At 37.4% G+C, this 24,040-nt stretch overlaps 1 protein-coding gene across 1 annotated transcript; it reads left to right on the top strand.

Annotated features, from left to right (window-relative positions):
• The first annotated feature begins 424 nt into the window (after positions 1-424).
• On the top strand, positions 425-22,455 carry amfra (autocrine motility factor receptor a). Its single transcript, XM_052122449.1, has 13 exons — positions 425-1,421; positions 2,391-2,483; positions 3,805-3,969; positions 5,577-5,729; positions 5,869-5,909; positions 5,996-6,128; positions 8,053-8,186; positions 9,359-9,469; positions 14,934-15,124; positions 16,997-17,100; positions 17,188-17,322; positions 17,811-18,001; positions 20,760-22,455. Exons 1-13 carry the CDS (start codon positions 1,179-1,181, stop codon positions 20,932-20,934), a joined length of 1,869 nt encoding a protein of 622 aa, XP_051978409.1. The 5' UTR covers positions 425-1,178; the 3' UTR covers positions 20,935-22,455.
• Positions 22,456-24,040: the final 1,585 nt, after the last annotated feature.

Below are 24,040 nucleotides of genomic sequence, written 5' to 3'. Positions count from 1 at the left end.
GACCTGGCTGGAGTCACTCAGCACGCTCTGTATTCGAACTTGTGACATTTTTACTAGTACAAATGTAAGTACTGATATCAGAATTGTACTTTCACCAGTGGTAATTACATTCCTGACATATAGAGTTAGCATTTAAAGTAGTAAAAATTATTTTAAAATGTCTAAAATTCGTGTCCTGCTTGCCATATTTTGTGGACTCCGAGAAATGTGCTGAGGGAAGTATAAATACATGTAATATACATTTACAGTGTATATATATATATATATATATATATATATATATATATATATATATGGTTACACTGTAAATTTGAAAGGAGCATGACTAGAACGTTTCCTATTTGTTACATGAGAAGCCCCGCCCTTCAAGTTGACTCGAAACCACCGGAAGTTTGTTCTCTGACGTCTAAAGCAGCGGAAACAGGTATGAGGCGTAGAAACTGCCAGAAACGGCCAGATATACAGATCTATACATGACATTTGACAGCGTTACATAAAGTCCGTAGCTGTCAAACTGTTCGTCGAGTATCAGAGGGCGAATATAACGACTGTCAGTTGAGTTTATTATGAGTTTATCTGTCGTGTTTTTAATCCTGGTAATCATTACGTAGCTATAAAAGATTAGCTCTCGTGCTAATGTTGTGAAATATGAATCTGTACGAATTATAACCATTTAATAGTTTATTCGGCGGGATGGGGTTAAACCAAACTCATTAAAACGATATATTGTCCTTTAGTCTGGCATGTAGACAGAAAGAACACGTAGACTTACAGTAAGACCCTGCACTCTGACCCCAGCTTAGTTGGGATATGTGAAAAAAATTATTTCACTGTATATATGCAAAAATGTATTTATAATTTGTGACAATAGATCAATTAAAATTAAATTAATTGCAGTTACTTTATTTATATGAACACAGATCATATAAACTGCCAGAAGCCTGTTCATGTCCTTCAATCTTATTCATGATGCTTATTTATAGTTAGAAGGACCTTCAAATCGACTGTGAAAGACTCATTGTTATCTGTAAAAGGAAAGCTGTTTTCATTTGCACTCACATTTTGAGAGACTGTTATATTTGAAGCAGGCTTGGTTGAGCAGAACCCATCAGCATCTGGCAGTGGAAATCTGCTTTAATTTGGACTCATTAGCCTATCCAAGTTGAGAAGCTGCGAGGATGCCTCTGCTGTTTTTGGAGCGGTTCCCCTGGCCCAGTTTACAGACATACACAGTCCTGAGCACAGTTCTGCTGGCCGGGACCATCTTAAGTGCCTACAACACAGTGAGAGACTCAGAGTTCACATCTGCACTGACTGAAGACGCTGATAGCGGAGTGGAGGAGGAGGTCAAGCTGGAGAACTTTGGCATTGTGGCCACCAATGTGCTGCTGCATCTAATCACAGACAGCCTGTTTGTCTGGGTATGTGAGGCATCGGTACTTTGGTTACATGTCTGGGCTGGTAACTTACAGGTTTTAGGTCAGCTCCCACAAGGGTATATCCAAAAACTATCACTATTTTTTGGTGACCATCATTGATATTTAACCTGTGATACAGTAAGGTACTTAAGTGAGCTGTAAAGACACTCTGGATCGGTGTCTGCTAAATTAGTTGTAAAAATCTCAGTTCAGTTCACTTTTCAAGCATTTCAAATGTAATGTACCTGATTGTGAGTCTGAGTTCCTATAGTCATGCAAAACCTGGCAATTTGAGGGAATCTAATATTTATTGTGATTTCGAGGCCTGGAAAATTTGTGGAAATTATTTAAATCTTAAAGGAATATTCCGTGTAAAGCAAAAATTGAGGTTGCAGTGATGAACTTAGAATGGATATGATTGGGGCCAATTTATGGAGGGGGTTTAAGGCAGAAATGTGAAGCTTATAATTTATAAAAGCACTTGTGTAAACCTGTGTTATTTAAGCAGTGAAGTCGATTTTGCGGAATTACAGGGTTGATGGTATGTCGTCATGGCAACCAAGTTGTAAAATTAAAAAAGAAATTACAAATAAAATAAAATGTTAACACACATATTGTTTATGTATTGTGTATATACTTTTGAAACAGTTAGTATTTTAATGTTTACGCATTGGCCTCCATTCACTTCCATTGCAAGTGCCTCACTGTAACCCAGATTTGTCCTTTTTAAGAAAAGGAGGGACGAGTCTAAATACGGTTTTGTGTTAATCATTGTCACAAATGCTGTCTATAAAGCTTAACTTGTGTTGAAACCAGAACATTCCTTTAAAAGTCATAGAAATTATTGAATAAAAAATGTTTCTGTTTATATTTTGCTCTTAAATGTTTCATCAGCTTGATATGGCTACATTTTTGTCTAAATAGGAACATTTGTACACTAAAAAGCAGCATCACCTAAATGTGTTCCCACAGGTCATGGTGAACACCGCGTGCTGCATCCTCATGTTAATAGCTAAAGTGATCCAGTGCATTGTGTTCGGACCGCTGAGAGTCAGTGAGAAACAGGTAGGAATCAAATATGAAGATCACACTGTCACAGAGGTCCACAAAACATTTCCTCAAACTGTTTTGGTAATAAAGATACAGACAGTTTTGTCACCAATTTTGTCAAGTTTGTAAGAGAAAAAAAAAAGTATTTTGTGATGTCACAACCAAATTTCAACCATTAATTTTTTGAGATGTCAAGATGATTCATTCTGATTTTATAATGGCTGATTTTGTTGAGTTGGCTGATCTTTGGGTCATAGGGTTAGGGGAAATGTCTGGCTATACAGTTTATTGACAGCAAATGAAAGGTGCACAACATTGCTGAAATAAACACTTATTTAACAATATTTACACGAAATTCACTGGAAAAATGAAAAGAAACTTACTATGCATTGACAAGGCCGTAGATTGTGGAACTTTCTGTTATCAGTAATTGGCATAGTGATAAGTAGGGAAGGAAATCATAATTTCACCACTATATATATACTACACAATCACTGGTGAGCAAATTCTGAACGTTTACCAGTAAGTGTCTAATCGCATGTATTTTTAGTCGCCTAGTGCGAAATTTGGTCGCATGTGCGAGTGTTGTTCTTTCATTATATAGGTGTGCCACACAGAGAAAAAAATAGATCTTGTGATTTTTTTTATGAATAATGAGATCATTCAAACAAAGATTATGATGCATTGGAAAATCAATTGATTTATTCTTTTATATAAATCAGTCAGTAACAGCTCCTGTTTTTATTTACTTTCACTTCAAGAAGATAATTCATTCACTGTTCTGACTGATATATAAGAGTTTTTGATTTAATATAGAGAGCCAGCTCATAACATTTGAGTAATTTGTTCGGGAATTGGACTACACAGTGGCACTATATGTTGTGTGTAATTGTTTTATGGTGTTCCAGGGCATTGGTGGAAAATTTCATATTTAGGAACTGTTAATGGAACGTAAATTTCGATTTTCGATTTTTTACAGGTGTGACCTGCCGATGCCGATTTTTAACGATTCCGATTATAAATTAAATGTATTTATTGTTAAATAGAACTGATTCTGAAAAAGAATTGGTTCTTGTTTCCCAATCCTAGTTATTGGCCAATGATGATAATCTAAAAATGGCCAAGTATCAGCTGATTAATTGGCTTGGCAATCACAAGTTAATTACCGGTAACTGGAAGTCATAAGTAGTTTTTGCTGTCCTAAAAACAAAGACTTTTAATGTCCATAATGAATAATAGGTCTATTACTTGTTTTGAAGCTTTCAGCATTGATTTCCATTGTAATTGAACATCTTTACCTTCTGACATCCTGTTCCCTTACTCTCTGTCTGAGCAGCATCTGAAAGACAAGTTCTGGAATTTCATCTTCTACAAGTTCATCTTCATCTTTGGTGTGCTGAATGTGCAGCGGGTGGATGAGGTGGTGATGTGGTGTCTGTGGTTCTCCATGCTCATCTTCCTCCATCTGATGGTGCAGCTCTGCAAAGACCGCTTTGAATATGTGAGTGCAACTCATTTACAATATTAGTGGTATTTTTTAAATATTTGTAAGAGTGGAAGTTTTTATTAAAAGCAGCACTAATAAATCCATTCACAAAGTCAGTTTGATGTAATGGTATGTTTCAGACAGTTCCCACTGTGAAGAAAATGTACAATTACTTTAACCACCAATATACATCCAAAATATGTATTACTCTTAAAGTGGAAAGAGTCTGTGTATAGAGTTTATATTGTTATATTATTTGTTTAAATACTTTTTTTGACTTAAGTTTGGCTAACAATTGTTTAGAGTGTACATTTGAGAATTGATTTAGTTAATTAGCTACCTTTGTACTTTCTTCTTCCTTTTTTCCTTCCCTCCTTGCGTTCTTTATAATATGGGTGCTTCTCATTTCAAATTGTGCATCCTTGTTTCCTCGCTCCTCATTCCTCGAGCCCATAACCCAGAAACTGATCTGCCATCATTAAGGACATATCCATTCTGTAAATGCATCGTGAGGATCGAGGACACTTGAGCAAGGAAACACTGGAGCATCCTATGCGGAAGACTTTTTGGTTCTGACCACGCATAAACACTCCTCCCCTTCACCTCTTACAATAGTTTTAATTCATGTTTCACCTTTGTGGTGTAAATATGCCATAAGTGTCAAAACCTTCAACAGTGCATCTTGAATTATTTGTATTTATTATGAATAAATTAATAAATAACATTTCAGTAATATAATGGCAATGTATTGCAGCTGCGCAAAAACGTGCGCTGAAGTGACGCAAGTGAGCAAGGAAATTTCATTTTACAAACATTTCTTGCTTTGATTCCTGTCTCCTCCTTTCCTTCCATACTTTCCTCATTTCCTAAGAGGTTTGAGCATAGAAACGAGGAACGTAAGCAAGGAAAGGAAATGAGGATGCACAAATTCAGAATTGAGAAGTACCTTGTCCTTCCTACCTTGCTGGCTGACTTCTTTACTTCCTTTCTTGCTTCCTTAACAACTTCCTTCCGACCTTACTTTCTTCCTTCCTTGCTTTCTTTACCTTCTTTCCTTCATTCCTTAGCATCATTCCTTGCTTCCTTATTAACTTCCTGTCTTAACTTTCTTCTTTACTTCCTTGCTTCCTTCTTCCTTTCTATCTTTCCTCCATTCTTGTTACCTTAATTCTGTCCTCCTGCCCTTCTTTCCTTTCTTAACTTTCTCCTTCCTTTCCTAGTTTACTTCCTTTCTTGCTTGCTGGCTGACTTCTGTATTTGCTTCCTTTATTGCTTGCTTAATAACTTCCTTAACTTTCTTCTTAACTTTTTTGCTTCCTCCTTTGCTTCCTTTCTTTCATCCATTCTTGTTACCTTGATTCTTCTTTCCTTCTTTCTTTCCTAAACTTAGTTAACTTTCTTTGCTTAATTTCTCCCTTTCTTAGATGTTTACTTCCCTTCTTTCTTCCTTCAATTTCCCCTTAACTTGCTTTCCTGCTTACTTAATTTATTCCAATCCTTCTTGTGTACTTCCTCCCTCCCTCCTTTCATTCTTCCTTTCTTTACTTACTTGCTTGCTACTCATCTTCCTATATTTGTGTATTTATATTTATTGATGTATTTATTGTGTTGCTTTCTGTCAGCTGTCTTTTTCTCCCACTACACCAATGGTCAGCCATGTGCGTGTGCTGGCTCTGCTGGTGTCTATTCTGACATGCTGTGGTGGTTTAGCCGTGCTCTGCGGTCTGGTCGGACATCTTCATGGCATGCACACTCTCACTTTCATGACAGCAGAGGTTGGAAACATGTCTTTTTAAACTCTTTTTTTAATCTTACATTACTTTGTGGAAAATGTAAATTGAATAGTAGATAATTTTTGTTTTCCTCTTTGTTGGACATCTTTTTTAACTCCACATGTTGCTTCCTGTCTCGCAGTGTTTGCTGGTGACGGTACGCACAGGACATGTCGTCATACGGTATGTGTTGAGTTAAGAGTTTCATTAGCTTTGCTCTCTCTGAATAATCAGACAAATTAATCTAAAGGTTTTGATGTGATTTTCAGGTACTCCATCCACCTGTGGGACCTGAAACATGAAGGCACCTGGGAGAACAAGAGCTCACACATCTACTACACTGACTTCATCATGGAGTTGGCCATCCTCTGCCTTGACCTGATGCATCACATCCACATGCTGGTGAGAGCATTAAGAAACCCATATGTTACTACTGATGAGTTTATCAGGCAGTATGATATGTTCATTATACAGTATTTTTATGGGTGATTCTTCTTAAAAATAACAATCTATAGTAGCTATTATTATAATTATATTATAGTTATAATGTTATTAGAAATACAATCAAAGGTCATGTCTCTTTAATTACAGTGGTGGCCAAAAATATTGGCACCCTTGGTAAATATGAGCAAAGAAGGCTGTGAAGAAAAATCTGCATAGTTTTATCCTTTTGATTTTTCCTTTAAAAACAAAACACATAAATCTAACCTTTAATTGAAGTAAAACAATCGAAAGAGGGGAAATATCTCAGTATTAAATAAATATTTTTCTCCAAAACACATTGACCACAATTATTGGCACCCCTAGAAATTCTTATGAGTAAAATATGTTTGAAGTATATTCCCATTCATATTTAAAAAAAAATAAAAAATATATATATATATATAGTGCATCTGAGTGACTAGGAACATGAAATTGTGCATGAACACTTCCTGTTTCACATGGGTATAAATATGAGGTAACACACAGGTCAAATTCCCTTAAGCATCAATCACAGTGGGATAGACTTAAGAATATAGTTCTGATGTGTTGCAAAAGGTTGTTGAGTTTCACAAAATGGGAAGTGGCTATAAGAAAATGGCCATCAGGGCAATAATTAGCAAGTTCCAATCAACTGGAGATCTTAAGACTCGTCCTGGAAGAGGACTTGTGTTTATATTGTCTCCACTCACAGTGATAGTTCAAGTGGCCAAAGAATCTCCAAGGATCACAGCTGGACAATTGCAGGAATGAGTTGGGTCTTGGGGTCAGAAAGTTTAAATAATATCAGACCTACATCACCACAAGTTGTTTAGGAGGGTTTCAAGAAAAAAACCCTCTGCTGTCATCCAACAACAAAGTCAAGGATCTTCAGTTTGCCAGAAACTACTGGAACTTCAAATGGGACCGGGTTCTATGGTCAGATGAAAGCAAAAAATAGCTTTTGGCAGCAAACATCAGAGTAAGTACCCCCCAATGCCACGGTTAAATGTGGTGCTGGATCTTTAATGTTGTGGGGAGTTCCTGGACATCTTGTTTGGATACATGGCATCATGGACTCAATCAAAAAATCAAAACCTGACTGCCTCTGCCAGAAAGCTCACAATGGGCCCTGGTTGGATCTTCCAGCAGGACAATGATCCAAAACAAACAAAAAAATGGTTCACTGACCACAAAGTCAAGGTTCTGCCATGGCCATCCCAGTCCTCTGACCTGAACCCCATTGAAAATGTGTGGAGTGAACTGTAGAGTCCACCAATATGGACCTCCTGAATTTGAAGGATCTGAAGAGATTCGGTATGGAGGAATGATCTCCGATCCCTTGCCAGGTGTTCTCCAACCTCATTAGGTATTATAGGAGAAGACTCTAAACTGTTGTCTTGGCAAAGGGAGGTTGCACAAAGTATAGAATTAAAGGGTGCCAATAATTGTGGCCAATGCATTTTGGAGAAAAATATTTATTTAATATTATTTCAATTGTTTTACTTCAATTAAATTTAGTTTTTTAATGAAAGATCAAAAGGATGAACAATGCAGATTTGTTTTCACAGACATCTTTGCTCATATTTACCAAGGGGGCCAATATTTTGGCAACAACTGTACATTTTCTGTGTTTTAAGATTAATGTTGCATGTTTAAATTTACCAGACTTTAATATATGTAAAAAAAAAAAAGCAGGAAAATTATTTGTGAAATAAATTTCTTCATACTTTTTCCAAAAAACTTGAATCATATTTAGAATTCATATGGTATTTAGTTTCAGGATTGTTTAGTTTCGTCATATGAGGGCTTTGAATAATGTGAATGCATTTTTTGTCATGTAATCATGTTGCTTGCTCTTTTCCAGCTCTTCGGGAACATCTGGCTGTCCATGGCCAGTCTGGTGATCTTCATGCAACTGCGATATCTCTTCCACGAGGTACAGAGGAGAATTCGCCGTCATAAAAACTACTTGCGTGTTATTGACAATATGGAGTCCAGGTGAGGAGCATATTACATTTCATACTTATTTAAATCATTAAAATGTTTCTCAGCTGCTTTTCTGCCAGCCTTAGATTATATTGTTCAACCTTTACGGAAAGAAGCAGATAACTAGAAGGTTGCTGTTTCTATCTCTCTAAGGAGTGATCCATGAGCACCATTGTTCCCTTGTGGGAGGATCGCACATTAAATAAGATGTTTTGTTTATGCCTTCTGCTAAAGTATTACTTACATAAATATGAAGATGGTAAATGCTGATACCTGAATCTTGTGTGAAAATAATGAAGATATCAATGGCCATATTTCACCCCAAAAACAAAAGTACAAATATCAAACAATTGTATTTTTCCTAAAGAAGTATGTTTTAATTCTTATGCATTAAGAATTTTGCATTCAATACATTGTGACATTATTTGAAAATAAAGCTAATTTTCCCTATTTCTCAATTAAGGAATTTAGGACCTTTTGAAATACTTTTTTATTTTCCCTAAAAAAACTAATTTCCCTAAATACTGTGGGAAATTTGAGTTGTATTTTTTCTGGATTCCATTTTGTATTAATTACATTTTATCATCAAAATAATGTGTAATTAATTTATATTCATTTTATCAAATGAAAATATAATAATGTGTTCCACAAAATATTGCAGTTATTTTTGGTCAAATAAAGTGTTGAATATTAGAGCTTCACAGTATTAAGTTAAATGAAAACACATAGTAGTATCATATCTCTGTTGTTATGTCTTCAATTTCTTGCATCCATTTGAATCAAGCTTTTATTTTGATGGAAAGCTGAGTAAAGACCTTTTGAGTTCTTGTGTGTTCCTTTATGGCACTTTTTAATAAGCTACCCAGTCCAGATAAAATGCTGAAATAATTAAATCCCGCTTGGCCATATAGCAATTTGATTTTGATGAATTGTCAAATTGTCATCCCAAATTTGTGAAATTTTGTGAAATTCTGTTTTACTACAAATTCAATTTATTTTGCCTAATTTTAAGACAAAAAATGTAGATTACAGTATTAAAGTAATGGGCGAGGTGTTCTTAATTTTCAATTGTGAAAGTAATTAATTGTCACAATGCAAACATTTTAATGTATTGGAATGTATTATGAATTGATGATGGGAAAGTTACTTGAAAAATGTACACTAATGCCTCTCCTTGAGTGCAGGTTTGCTGTTGCGACACCTGATGAACTGATGGCCAATAATGATGACTGTGCCATCTGCTGGGATTCAATGACTACAGCACGCAAGCTGCCCTGTGGACATCTTTTCCATAAGTAAGTCTTGGGGTGGGGGTGATCATTCTAATGGTTTATATTTAACATAGAATAATATTCTTTGTATTTAGAACAATGTCTATACATTATCAGAAATTAAATATAAACTTTATAAAAAAAAAAATAATACAAAAAAAATCAAGAGCAAGGAGCAGCCTTTGTTTATTTAGAAATTCCTTCTTAAACTCCACCCCCACTTTTCTTGAGTATGTGCATGTAACACGATTAAAATGGGTGAGGAAGAAGTGGGAACCAGACAAAGCATCAAAGTGATATTTTAATGAAAACTTAAACAAAAAAACATAAACGCAAACAGCAGCCGGTGTGGCTTTCTCTCTACCGCATCCGGCTCGGCCCTATCCCTCTCCTCGGCTGATTAGCCCGATTGGGGGCCAGCAGTGCAGATCATGGCCCGGCCCCACCCTCCTACTGGTCACACTCCTCCCTCCTTTTCCTCAGGCCGGGGAACGCCCGGCATAACGTACATCCCCTTCTTCCTTTCTGTGGGACTGGACCGGAGCGAGTCCTCCGACCCCTGGCGAATAGAACGCCCCTCCACGTTCTGGCGGCCTGCAGTGAGCCCCTCCTCCCCTCACGGACGGCCTCGGCTGCTCCTTTGGGCAGACGGCAGTGGCGAGGACTCCACAACAGTGCATCCCTCCTCCTCCCTGGGCTTCGGAACCAATGTAACATGGTTAAATTGGCAAGGAGGAGGCGGGAACCGGATGAAGCATCAAAGTAATATTTTTATGAAAACTTAAACAAAAAACATAAACACACACACAGTGTAGCTGCATGTGGCTCTCTCTCTCTCTCTCTCTCGACCTGCTGTATCTGGCTCGGCCCTATCCCTCACCTCGGCTGATTAGCCCGATTGGGGGGCCAACTCACTTAAATCATCAGCAGTGCTTGTAAGAGGAGTGCGGTGAACTCAGATGTGAGATGAATTTGTCTTCAATAAACAAACAGGCCTAGTTTAATTAAGAAATAAAATTAAGAATTAGCTTTACTACATTTTGTTTCCCATTCGTCCAAGATCCACGTGGAAGGTGTATAGCTGTTTTATCATAATTTAGGATAATAATTATCCTATTATTAATCGAGCAATTTTCCCCAACTAACAATTTTTGGTTTCCAGAATGTTCCCTGAACAGAGATTTAAGACTTTTGTTTTTCCAGGAATTATTATTTTTTTTAGATTGTACACGATGGTTCCACTACGTTCCCTTAACATCTTAATTTCTAGATCTTTTCTGCAACCATGCTGCAACCACAATAAACAGACAAGCCATTGATAATTTCATTATTTATTCTAATTAATTATTTTATAATCATAAAACTCAGCCACAACTCATTTTGGAAGACTTGTATATCCTTTCTGCAACCCTTCTGTGCTTCAACACTGAAAACTGTGCCTTGTTTTTCAGTTTCTTAAAAACTTCCTCAGCACCATTAATATGCAGGAAATTATTACAAATAACCAATGACTCGAGCGTTTTTAAAATCAGAAATGTATTGAAGTAATGAATAAATAAATTAATAAACAAATAATAAACCATTCAATTAACCTTGTCCAGGCTAACGTTACATTCATTTCTTACGTACAGTTTAGTGGAGACATCTCTGTTTCCCTTCAGTTGTAGTCAATAAACATAAAACCTCTCGGTTAACTTACACACATTCTTTTTTTTATTTTAGGAGTCTAATCTGTATAAAATCAATAACATTTAGCCTATAGTTATCCTCAAATGTATTTATTGAGGAAAGCGATAGAGAAGATGTCAGTCAGCAAGTCAGATCAGAATGATCGTAATTATAAATTGCACAAGAGAGCAAATCTCTGTGGCTGAATGAAGCGCGTACAGATCAAATGCATGTTCATATACAGTATAGCTATCTAATATATTATATATTATTATTATTATTAAGTGGAGGTTGCGTAGTGGGCCAAAGCACATAATTGGTAATCCGATGATTGCTGGTTCGATCCCCACAGCCACCACCATTGTGTCCTTGAGTAAGACACTTAACTCTAGGTTGCTCCGGGGGGATTGTCCCTGTAATAAGTGCTCTGTATAATACATTGGTACTCAGAAGGTTGCTGGTTAGATCCCCACAGTCACCACCATTGTGTCCTTGAGCAAGTCACTTAACTCCAGGTTGCTCCGGGGGGATTGTCCCTGTAATAAGTGCACTGTAAGTCACTTTGGATAAAAGTGTCTGCCAAATGCATAAATGTAAATGTATTACGGTAGGAAGGTAGTGTATTCTTAAATGTTTTTCTCATCTGTTCATTATAATGCGTTCTAATGCCATTTACTGTTATTTTCTGCATTTAATTAAATGCTAGCCTAATTCACTAATTTAATTCATTGTTGTTTGAAACTCTGAAGCCTAATCAAATATGATAATGAGAAATGTGAATGAAAAATAAAAATTAAAAATAACCATTAGAAAACATTCTGTATGTTATTTTAAGTTTGTCCCGCAAAAACCTCCCTGCAATGTTCTTGGAAGGTTAGTTTATGGTTTTAAAATATAACCTTAAGAGATCGTTCCTAGAATGTTAGGAATTGGTTCCCAAATATTAACCAAACTTGAACCATATGCTAACATTAGGGGAATGTTCTGTGTTTGCTGGATTCTCCTTGTCACAGACTATTCACCTTTGGCTTGCTCACAGGGGATTTGTAAGACACTATTATATTCTCTGTAAAACTGCTCTTTTTTTTTTTTTTTTTTTTTTTGTGAAATGTAGGCCTACTATAAAAATATTTTTTTTACATTTTAAAGCTGCGATGAACGGGCCCTCGCACCCTGGTGCACGTTGGGGCTGCTGTGCCAGGGGAATGTCACTCCAATTTATTTGTTATTTTTTAACACTTATATGTTGTTAAGAGTGTATCACAGTGTAAAACATGTAATTTCCTGTTGTGAGTAGGTGGCGCTTTGACTATGAATATTGGCTCGTAGGTGTATTCAGACTGGGACTCTTATTAAACTTGTAAAGTTTGGTGCAGATTGGACATTTTATGTTTGAGTTATAACAACTTCCTGTTTCAGGCGAATCATCGAAATTTGTCAGGATGCCACAGACATGCCGTTAAAAGAAAACTCAAAAGCTTCGCAATTTAGTATCGCCAAGGCCTTTAGATTAGACTGACCGAATATGATATTGATCTTATTTAATCTCTAGGAGGAGTTCTTTAATGTACGAGGCCTGGAAATGGCAAAAACTGAACAAAAATTTAAGAGAAACATTTCTTCCTGTTGGGTGTTTAGGATATGGTTCTAAGAGACTTTTTTTCTGATTTCTTACATGTAGGTGAAACGTGGCATGAGGGCTGCTTCATTGAAATTTTGTAGGTGGCGCTATCGAGCCATTTTGCCACAATTCTAAAACAAGTATCAGATGTAAATTTTCCCCAATTTTGAGATGTGTGCAAAGTTTCAAGAGTTTTTGAGAATGTTTAGGCCTCTAAAATGTGACTCATTTCATATCGAACTTTGTCAGACAGCCACGGACATGCCCTTCAACAAAAACTCAGAAGCTTCATAATTTAACATCACCAAGGACTTTAGATTAAGACTGACTAAATATAATGTTGATCTGATTAAATCTGTGGGAGGAATTTGTTAAAGTACAAGATCTGTTAATGACTATAACTGAATATTGACACATAGATATATTCAGGCTGGGACTGTTATCAATCATGTGAAGTTTGGGGCAGATTGGACATTGTATGTATGAGTTATAATGACTTCCTGTTTCATGGCAAAACATTGAAATTTGACAGACCATCACGGCCATGCTGTGCAGTGAAAACTCAAAAGCTTTGCGATATAGCATCGCCATGGCCATTAGATTATAATAACCTAATATGAAGTAGATCTGATGAAATGTCTAGGAGGAGTTCATTAAAGTATGAGGCCTGGAAATTGCAAAAACTAAGCAAAAATTTAAGAGAAAAATAAAACTTCCTGTTGAGTTTAGGGCACGGGTCGAAGAGACTTTTTTTGGTAGGTATTGGTACGTTACTCTTGTGTACCGATTGTCGTATGTGTAGGTGAAACATAGTGAGAAGCACACATCATTGAATGTTTGTAGGTGGCACTATCGAGCCATTTTGCCACGCCTAATTCTGAAACCCATATCAGATGTACATTTTTGCCACTCCTGATGTGTGTCCAAAGTTTCATGAGTTTTTGAATCTGTTTAGGCCCTCAAAAATACAATTCATTTGGGAAATAAAAACGCCTAGAAGAACAATAGGGTCCTCGCACCATCGGGGCTCGGGCCCTAATTTTAAACATCTTGACTGCTAAGTTAAGTTGGCTAAGTTATGACTTCGGACTTTACTGGGAAGAAAATACAGAAATTGGAACTCTTACAGTGTTAATTGAATACCACTGTCCTATTTGAACTTGTTAATTAGGCCTAATTAACCACACACACACACTTTTTGGTGTGCCACCCTAAACTTTTATTGTTACCCTCTGGCCACCCTATTAAAAAAGTCCTGGAGGTGCTACGGAGCGGGAGAGGTATGGCAAATATGAGAAATGTGTGTACTTAATGTGGCATTTCACACGCGACAAGGCAAAGAGAAAACGGTGTGAGCTTTGAAACAGTCCTTACTATCATTCATGGCCGCAGCTTCTCAATCTCCGCCGGTTATAGGCATCTTCGTAATAACGTGAGTTACAAGATGTGGTGTAATTCAAACATCTTTATTAAATATCTTCAGATTAAACAGCATTAAGTACAGTAGCATCTGTAGAGTCCAGAAACATGCACTCTTTTTCCGCTTTCCTTTCATCTCTTGCCCTCATGAGAGAGCGTGTGTACCCTTCATCAAGCTCAAGCAGCAACAAGTGAAAAATGTACTATTAATACATTCATCCATCTAAATGAAAAGGCGTAATATTATAATAACGTATTAAATATAATGCCAAAAAAAAATAAGGAATAATTATAATTAAATGAAATAATTACAATGAATCAATAACCATAATACATTACATTAGGTTTAATTGCACCTGTGTTTTCAGTTTGACACTGAGCTTCATTTTTTATAGGGCTGTCTATCTTAATATAGAGAACATTTAGTTAACCTACTTGTTTTAAAGGCTTATTAAAAAAGCTTTTTTAATAAGCCTTTTAAACTTTTTTTCTCAGCAAAAAAATTGGCAAGTTGATATTACTTGGAAGAGGAAAATTCAGTTAATTGTGACTGCAGAAAGCTTACGTATAGACAATTAGGATAGAGATCCTGATAAAATGAGAAATTACCAGTATCAGGATTGGCCGATCAGGTGACAAGACATTTGGCAATCATATCGGCTGTAAAAATCCTGATTGGAGCATCCCTATTGTATGTAGAACAGTTCTTCAGGTGTCATATTATTTATCTGTTTAATTGTTAATCTGACTGTTGCATTTTTAACCTGTGCCTTTGTTTAGTTCCTGTCTGCGCTCATGGTTGGAGCAGGACACTTCCTGTCCCACATGCCGCATGTCTCTGAACATCAATGAAGGCAGAAGAGAGAGAGAGGAGGGACAGAGAGAGCCACTGGATAATAATTTGGCCACAGGGCCAGGAGCAGAGGCCCGACCACACCTCAACCAACACAACCACTTCTTCCACTTTGATGGTGAGATGTTTCTATATACATTGGCATGCACATGGCTACTTCTATAGTTTAAAGAGCCCTAAATGTGACATATGATATATTGTTATTCACAATAAAGCTACAATGATTTAGCTGTCAATATAAAATTAAGCAAAACCATGAATCACAAATTCATTGTCTTGTGGGAAAGTGTAAAAACAAAGATGTTTTAATAAAGGTCTATGATATAAATTTCAATTGCAAAAATGGCTTTAGAATTGGTACTTTAATTTATTTTCGTGGATCTGTTTATAATGTGTTTTAAGTTTTACCAAAACTATTAATTGAACGCTTTGTTTGCAACATTACTAAAATATGTTCACAAAAAAAAAATAATTCTTAAATGTTACAGTAAAATTATATGTAAGTGAATAATGTGCTTTATTAATGTATTGTTATATTGGTGCGTTTAAGTGAAAATTATTAAACAATCTTTATTGTATTCATTTAGTGGAAAACATGCCATGATTATTTTTAACTTGATTTAATGCAAGAAATTTGTTTTAAATATTTTGTCTATTGAATATTGTCAAAAATCTAAAAAAATATAAAGATCTAATTATTTACACATCTGCAAATGCAAACTGCGTGTGGATCGGTGATAGTGATGTCCGATTTGCAAAGTTGAATCTTTTTATAAATGTATTCTTTTGAATTGGCCAAAATTATTATTCTAGTAATATTATTATTATGAATCTTTAGTTAGATGCTCACATCAAACATTTTTTATGTACCTGGTCACATATACAGTATATATTGTGGCAGGTGAGCAAGAGAAAGATGCATTGGGTGTGGAGTCAGGCCTCAGAGAGGGGATACCTCTCTGGGCCAGCACTCCATTCGCTCTTGCCAGGGTAGGGAAAGAGAAACACCATAGTGTAAATTGCAAATATAAATTTGGTGGTTAGGAGGCTGTTCTCCAGCAGACCATCAAGTGAGAGGGCAAGTGACGTCGTCGTTGGTGCCCAACTGCACCATCAAGGCCCACAAATGTGCCCTCATTCTCCACCACTGTGGCAGGAGAGTCACAGTGGGAGTGGCGTCTGGCATGGAGAGGCATTTATTTAAAATAATAAAATGGAAAAGTGTGAATAAAGAGTCTAAAATAAAGGGGATCTGTCATCCTCGCTGTGCACTGGGGTTATGCGAAGGATGGGTTTTAATGAATGGGTAAAGTCCAGGTAAAATGAGTGTGGTCCAGCAGCCGCAACGCGCTTCCCCTCCTTGATCCAGGCTGTGAAGGGCATCGGCTTCTTCCAAGCAGCTCGGCCATGGGGTGTGAGGGGAATAGCGGCTCAGCATCCTGCCCGTTGGTTGCAATGCGTGCTGCAGTCCGTAGCATGGCATGTAATTGGCATTGGACCCTTCCCCGCTCCATTTCTGGACCTGCAGGGACACCAGTATGAAGGGACCGGTCTCCCAAGGAGAGGCACGCTTCGTTTTTAAAGGCAGCGGCAATGAGGTTCTTCATTGAGTTCAGGTGCGCCCCATCACGCTCTGTCAAATGGGAAAAAGTCACTGTGCCTCTCCACTCTCCTGCCCATTCCTGTTGGGAGCCTACGAAGGGTGGCTGATCCAAAGGGCAGTGGATCTCTGATGTCAGAGGAGGTCATCATGTCACAAGATATATTGAATATCGTCACAAGTCTTAAACAATCTATAATTATCTTCCTATATTATCCTTTTTTTAAGAAAAGGGAGGGATGAGTTGAAAATGTGTTTTGTGGTAATCTACATTATGCCACAACTGCTGTCAATTTAATTTAACTTGTATTGAACCTGAAATATTCCTTTTAACATCTTACTGATGATTTGACCTAAATGGCATTAAAATCTTCACTTGGTCAACCTCAGGGTCCCGGATTGCCAGTTGGTTGCCCAGTTTCTCAGTGGAGGTCATGCACACCACAAACATCCTGGCCATCGCCCAGGCCAACAACTCACAGCTCAACACCATGGTGAGTCCTTCATGTCACATCAAATGTGCTCTTTCTGACCTGCACAAGGCTCTCTGTTCTAATCCTGGTTTTTCCTGGATTTCACAGGCCCATCAGATCCAGGAGATGTTTCCTCAGGTTCCTTATCATCTGGTCCTGCAGGATCTGCAGCTAACACGCTCTGTGGAGGTCACCACTGATAACATCCTCGAGGGAAGGATACAGGTGCCTTTCCCTGCACAGGTGAGATGACCATCCCAACCTGAAGGACTTAGTGTTTATAGAGGAAAAGCTGGCATTTTTAAAGGCATCATTAAACAGCATTTGCAGTAGAAAGTTTCATTTGACATTTCTGATTGAAACTGAATATTCAGCTGAAAATTTCAAACGAAAAGTTAGATATTATTAGATATTTAATAGTAGGCTTTATTATTGGATGATCATTTTTGTTCCTGCCCACACAGCCTGGCTTACTTCAGCAGCCATTAGCTGTTATTTCTTCAGAATAACAATGCACAGATTAATAAAAAAGAAAAGAAAAGGTAATTATGGAATCATGTTGTCTTTAACATGAATGTTATGGTGGAATTGAGATGACATAGGATGATGAGTATAAACATTTGTGACTGAAATTTTTTTTTTTTTTTTTTTTTTTAGCAAAGTCTTTCAAAAGAAAATGCAAAAAACAACTGTAAAATAATGTTTGTCTCATACCGTTGTGTCTCTTGTAGTCTGTGGAACGCACACCCATCCAGGTGAACTCTGCTTTTGAAGATGCTGCAGGTACCAGTAGCAGTTCAGAGGTTGCAGCCCCTGAGGCAGAAGACTTTGAGGTGAGGGGCAGCCGCTTTTCCAAGTCTGCAGATGAGAGGCAGAGGATGCTAATGCAGCGGAAGGAGGAGCTGCTGCAAAGAGCTCGCAGGTGAGCCTCCCTCATGTTTTTATTTTTTTCAGGTTTGAACTGAACACCATATATCTTGCAAGCCTGTCAAGACGTTATTTCACCTCGGAATAAAAACAAAATACATACAAAAAATATATATATATATTTATATATATATATATATACACAAACTATATATTTAAGACATATACTTTGTGCATGACACAAGTAATTTTTCTAACAATTGTTTACAGACAGATTGTTTCACTTTTACAATTTCACAATTCCAGTGGGCCAGAAGTTTACATACACTAAGTTAACTGTGCCTTTTAAGTAGCTTGGAAAATTCCAGAAAATGATGTCAAGCCTTTAGACAATTAGCCGATTAGCTTCTGATAGGGGCTGTACTGAATTAGAGGTGTGCCTGTATTTTAAGGCCAAACTTCAAAAGTTCCTCTTTGCTTGCCATCATGGGAAAATAAAAAGAAATCAGCCAAGACCTCAAGAAAAAACATTGTGGACCTCCACAAGTCTGGTTCATCCTTGGGACAAATTTCCAAATGCCTGATGGTACCACGTTCATTTGTACAAACAATAGTACGCAAGTATAAACACCATTGGTCCATAAAGCCATCATACCGCTCAGGAATGAGACGCATTCTGTCTCCTAGAGATGAAAGTAGTTTGGTACAAAAAGTGCAGATCAATCACAGAAAACAGCAAAGGACCTTGTGAAGATGCTGGAGGAAACAGGTAGACAAGTATCTATATCCACAGTAAAACGAGACCTACTGTATATCAACATACCCTGAATGGCTGCTTAGCAAGGAGGAAAGGAAAAAAAGCCAGGCACCCATGTGCGTTTGCAAGTGCACATGGGTGCAAAGATCTTACTTTTTGGAGAAATGAAACAAAGATTGAACTGTTTGGCCATAATGACCATCATTATGTTTGGAGGATAAAGGGTGAGGCTTGCAAGCTGAAGAACACCATCCTAAACGTGAAGCATGGGGGTGGCAGAATCATGTTGTGGGGGTGCTTTGCTGCAGGAGGGACTGGTGTGCTTCACAAAATAGATGGCATCATGAGGAAGGAAAATGATGTGGATATATTGAAGCAACATCTCAAGACATCATCCAGGAAGTTAATGCTCGGGCGCAAATGGGTCTTCCAAATGGAGAATGACCCCAAGCATTCCTCCAAAGTTTGTGCAAAATGGCTTAAGGGCAACAAAGTCAAGGTATTGGAGTAGACATCACAAAGCCCTGACCCCAATCCAATAGAAACTTTGTGGGCAGAACTAGAAAAGTGTGTGCGAGCAGTTACACCAGTTCTGTCTGAAGAAATGTGCCAATATTCCATTCACTTATTGTGAGACGCTTGTGGAAGGCTACCCAAAATGTTTGACCCAATTTAAAGACAATGCTACCAAATACTAATAATGTGTATGTAATTTTCTGACCCACTGGGAATGTGATAAAAAATAAAAGCTAAGGTCCCCTCTTACCACCAAAACCACACCAACCTGCATCTCAGAATAGCATTCTTAGATGATCTTCTCACCACAATTGTACAGAGCGGTTATCTGAGTTATCGTAGACTTTGTCTGTTCTAACCAGTCTGGGCATTATCTGTTGTCCTCTCTCATCAACAAGGCAGCTACTCGATACTCAAACCAGCCTGTTAGGCACCAACAATCAGCCAATAGTGTGGCAGCAGTGCAGTGCATAATATCATGCAAATACGGGTCAGGAGCTTCAGTTGATGTTCCCATCAGAATGGGGAAAAATGTGATCTCTGTGATTTGGACAGAGGCATGATTGTTGGTGCCAGATGGGCTGGTTTGAGTATTTCTGGGATTTTCACTCACAACAGTCTCTAGAATTTACTCCGAATGGTGCCAAAAACAAACAAACAAACAAACAAACAAACATCCAGTGAGGGGCAGTTCTGTGGATGGAAACATCTTGTTGATGAGAGAGGACAACAGAGAATGGCCAGACTGGTTCAAACTGACAAAGTCTACAGTAACTCAGATATCTACTCTGTACAACTGCAGTGAGAAGAATATTATCTCTGAATGCTATGCTGAGATGCGGGTTGGCGCTGTTTTGGCGGCACGAGGGGGACCTACATAATAATATTAGGTGTGTGTGTGTGTATGAAGATGAAGCCTGTTTTAGGATATTATTTTTATTTATATTTCTTGACAATTATGCACATTTTACCATTGCAAGATTTTTACACATACTTGACAATAGTGCAAATAATATCATTCTCATTACTGTAATGCAGGAAAGAAACATGATATTAAAGTGTTTATGCATAATCATGATGTTTGTTGTGAATTTAATTCAGGCTTATTTGAATTCTAAAAAAGTCATTGATTCACAGACATTTTTTCCAGTAATACAGAGAAATAAAATACTGTATTACAATAAAGACAATTTAATGAGAATCACCATTCAGAAAACTCTTAAATAAAATGTCCAAACTCGTTACAGTAATGTTTTTTTCATTTCAAGCCATTTTTATTTCAGCTTTACATAAAATCATGCTGTTCATTTTCTGGAAAATATAACAATACAAAAAAGAAACATCAATGGTCTTTAAAAGTAGACTTATTTTCTTGCAAATTAGAATTTCTTGAATTATTCTCATAATTTGGGGGGAATGATGACCTGGATGTGTAGATTCACCCTTACACTGCTTTACTTTAACTGGTGGAATGGAAGTGTCTCAAGGCTCTGGTTAGGCCTTTTCTGGTTTTAGCATGACACTGTGTTCTCTTTGTCAGACGTTTTCTGAACAAGAAACCTGAAGAAGATGTTTTCTCTTTTGCTGACACTGAAAATGATGACACTTTGGCCTATGCGGAGTACGAAGATTTTGATTCAGTGACCCTGCGGCGCAGGAGGCTGGCAGCCGCAGCCGAGAGACGTATGCAGAGGCAGCCAGACCCGCCTCTGTGAGATGACTCCACCCATGTGCATGTATCAACACTGACCACCTCTAACCCCGCCCATGGCTAATTCATTTAAGAGGGATGAGTCTTTTCTTTTTCCATTGTAGAGCCGAGCAAAAATGCATGACGTGTCTGTGATACATCCATGCCGATCAGAAAAATTCTAAAGCTGCTATCTCACACAATTTTGGTCTGAACAACGCACATTTGCGCAATAAACATGCACCTATTGGAATAATGTATTTTCCATCAAATTAATATTTGCCGTTGTTGCCACAGCAGTGAAAGAAGTTTCAAATAAAAGGAATGTGTCTTTTATTCGCAGGTCTGCTGCACACAAAATCATTTGAAAAATGTTTGCATTTAAGGAAATAAGAGCATGGCTTGGACGGATTGCCTTGAGTTTCGATTTCTTTTCAATGTTTCCAATGTTGTGTTTATTGAATGCCTTTTGTTTGAATTTTAGGGACTTCTTTTATTTTTACTTTTTAACAAAAATATATTGTTTATTGCTAACTCAACTCAGATAAGTCTAGAGCTTATGCAGTGAAGAATGCGCTAGAGTTGATCTGTGAGTGAGTTTTATTGAGTTTCTTCACTGGCCAGATTTTGCGGCTGGCGAGTGTTTGAGTCATCCTGCAAGTCGATTCGATTTCTTGTGTACTGAAAAACCGATAAGAATATTGCAAAATGAATGTGCAAAATTAAGCTATCTAGTGTGCTCATTATACCATCATGGCTTTTATTGAGTCTCTGAAAATGGTTAAACAGGAAAGAGGTGTACATCCTAGTGTGTCTGTTTTAAGTTGGCGTTGACTCACAAGTGAGTGATTTATATAATTTGGATAATTTGCATTGTTGTTACAATAACTCTCTCTGTTTACCTGTGCATTGTACGTACTGTTTGTTTTAGTCACATGATCTTGTTTCTCTTGCCGTAGTGTTGTTGCCCAAACACTACCATGGTTTATATTAATGGTATCTTCAGTTCAGTTCAACTGTCATCTTATTGTCTTGCTCTCTTATTTTTTTTTGAGCAAAAGTCACTGGGCCTCATTCTTGAAACTCAGTGAATTATTTTTCTTAACATGTAAATTAAGTTTTTACAAAAGATTTGCACTGAAATTCGTTCTGGTTGCGTTTCATGAAAAGGACTAACGTGGGTTTATTTGGGGGGGGGGGTCCATTAGGTCAATTTTGTAGCTTTTGGTTTTAAAGGTATATTCCAGGTTTAATACAAGTTAAGTCCAATCAACAGCATTTGTGGCATAATGTTGATTGGCACAATAATACTTTTCAACTTGTCCCTTTTCTTTAAATAAAAAGCAAAAATGTAGGTTACACTGTGGCATTTACAAAGTCAAGTCAAGTGGTTTTTATTGTCGTTTCAACCATATACAGTTAGTACAGTACACAGCAAAACGAGACAACGTTCCTCCAGGACCATGGTGCTACATAAAAACAACAAAGGACCAACATAGGACCACATGAGACAACACAACGAAATAAAATACCTATAAAATACCTATATATACCTATATAAAGTGCACGTGCAAACATGTGCAAAGTACAGGACAATACAACAAATTACTGACAATGAACAGGACAATAGACACAGTGCAGCACCGACCAGTACTCAGTAGTGCAAAAAGATGACAGTTTCTAAAAATGTAAACATAACATACTATGAGATAATGTTCTATGCACATAGCAGTTATTGAGGTAGCAGACAGTTATAAAGTGACAGTAATTATAGTGCAACTCAGGACACGTGTGTGTGTGTGTGTCAAACCAGTCTCTGAGTATTGAGGAGTCTGATGGCTTGGGGGAAGAACCTGTTACACAGTCTGGCCGTGAGGGCCCGAATGCTTCGGTACCTCTTGCCAGACGGGAGGAGGGTAAAGAGTTTGTGTGAGGGGTGTGTGGGGTCGTCCACAATGCTGGTTGCTTTGCGGATACAGTGTTTTTTGTAAATGTCTTTGATGGAGGGAAGAGAGACCCCAGTGATCTTCTCAGCTGTCCTCACTATCCTCTGCAGGGCTTTGCGGTCCGAAACGGTGCAAGTCCCAAACCAGGCAGTGATGCAGCTGCTCAGGATGCTCTCAATAGTCCCTCTATAGAATGGAAGTGAATGGGGTCAATCTGTAAACGTTAAAACACCGTATCAAAAGTATTGCTACAAGACGTAAACAATATGCGTGATAACGATTTTATTGTAATAAAAACGCTTAACTTTTCTGTGGAAAGTTGTATCCAATTTTACAACATCTTTACAACTCAAATAATGCATTTTTTTTTTTTTTTTTACAACTTCCATTGAAGTGTCTCGTTGTAACCTCGATGTTTGCTTTTTTTAGTGAGATGATGACTAAATATTTTTTGTGGTAATCAACATTATGCCACAAATGCTGTCGATTGAGCTTAACTTGTATTGAACCCGAAATAGTCTTTAAAAGATATTTACATTTCAATGTACTAATTGGCTGAAAGAGCTAATGTCTGTAAATGCTCAGTTTTTACCGGCCTTTGACATTCATAATACATTTCACAAATGACATTCAGCAACAAGATAATTAATATGGGCAGAAAAAAGGAATTCAGAAATGTGCATGTTGAGTTTGTGAACGAGCTTTCATGTAATCACACGTGACAGTATGCATGTTTAGCATTTTCCTTCTGTTAGATCAACCAACTACAACCCCATCACTGGTCATTTATTGTTTAATTGAGAACATATTGCCTATGGTGTCTCTGATGTTTACACTGTGAATCTACTCTATCAAATGTTTTCAGGGTCGTATGGACATTTTGGTTTTTCTCTGTGCAAGAAATCACTTTATGATGTCCATAACCCCTTTCCCAAACAGTTATTCCCAAAGACTCCCGACTTATGTTGACTTTTGTTACTGAAGGTGGACCTTTTCAAACAAAGTGCTATCTCTTTGGCCACAGGTCAACGTGGAACATGTTTGTTTTGGTTGCACAGATGCACCTTTCAACAGTATTTCTTTATTTATTAATGAAATATCTACTGGTCTGATTATGATTATAATACAGTTGATTGATGTTCATGCCTTTAAGGAAGTATTTCAAATGATGCTACTGAGTGTCTA

Source organism: Xyrauchen texanus, chromosome 49 (genome assembly GCF_025860055.1).
Source record: "Xyrauchen texanus isolate HMW12.3.18 chromosome 49, RBS_HiC_50CHRs, whole genome shotgun sequence".
Classification (NCBI taxonomy): domain Eukaryota; kingdom Metazoa; phylum Chordata; class Actinopteri; order Cypriniformes; family Catostomidae; genus Xyrauchen; species Xyrauchen texanus.
Note: the sequence above shows the minus strand (reverse complement) of the source record. Positions and strands in the feature narration are given on the sequence as shown.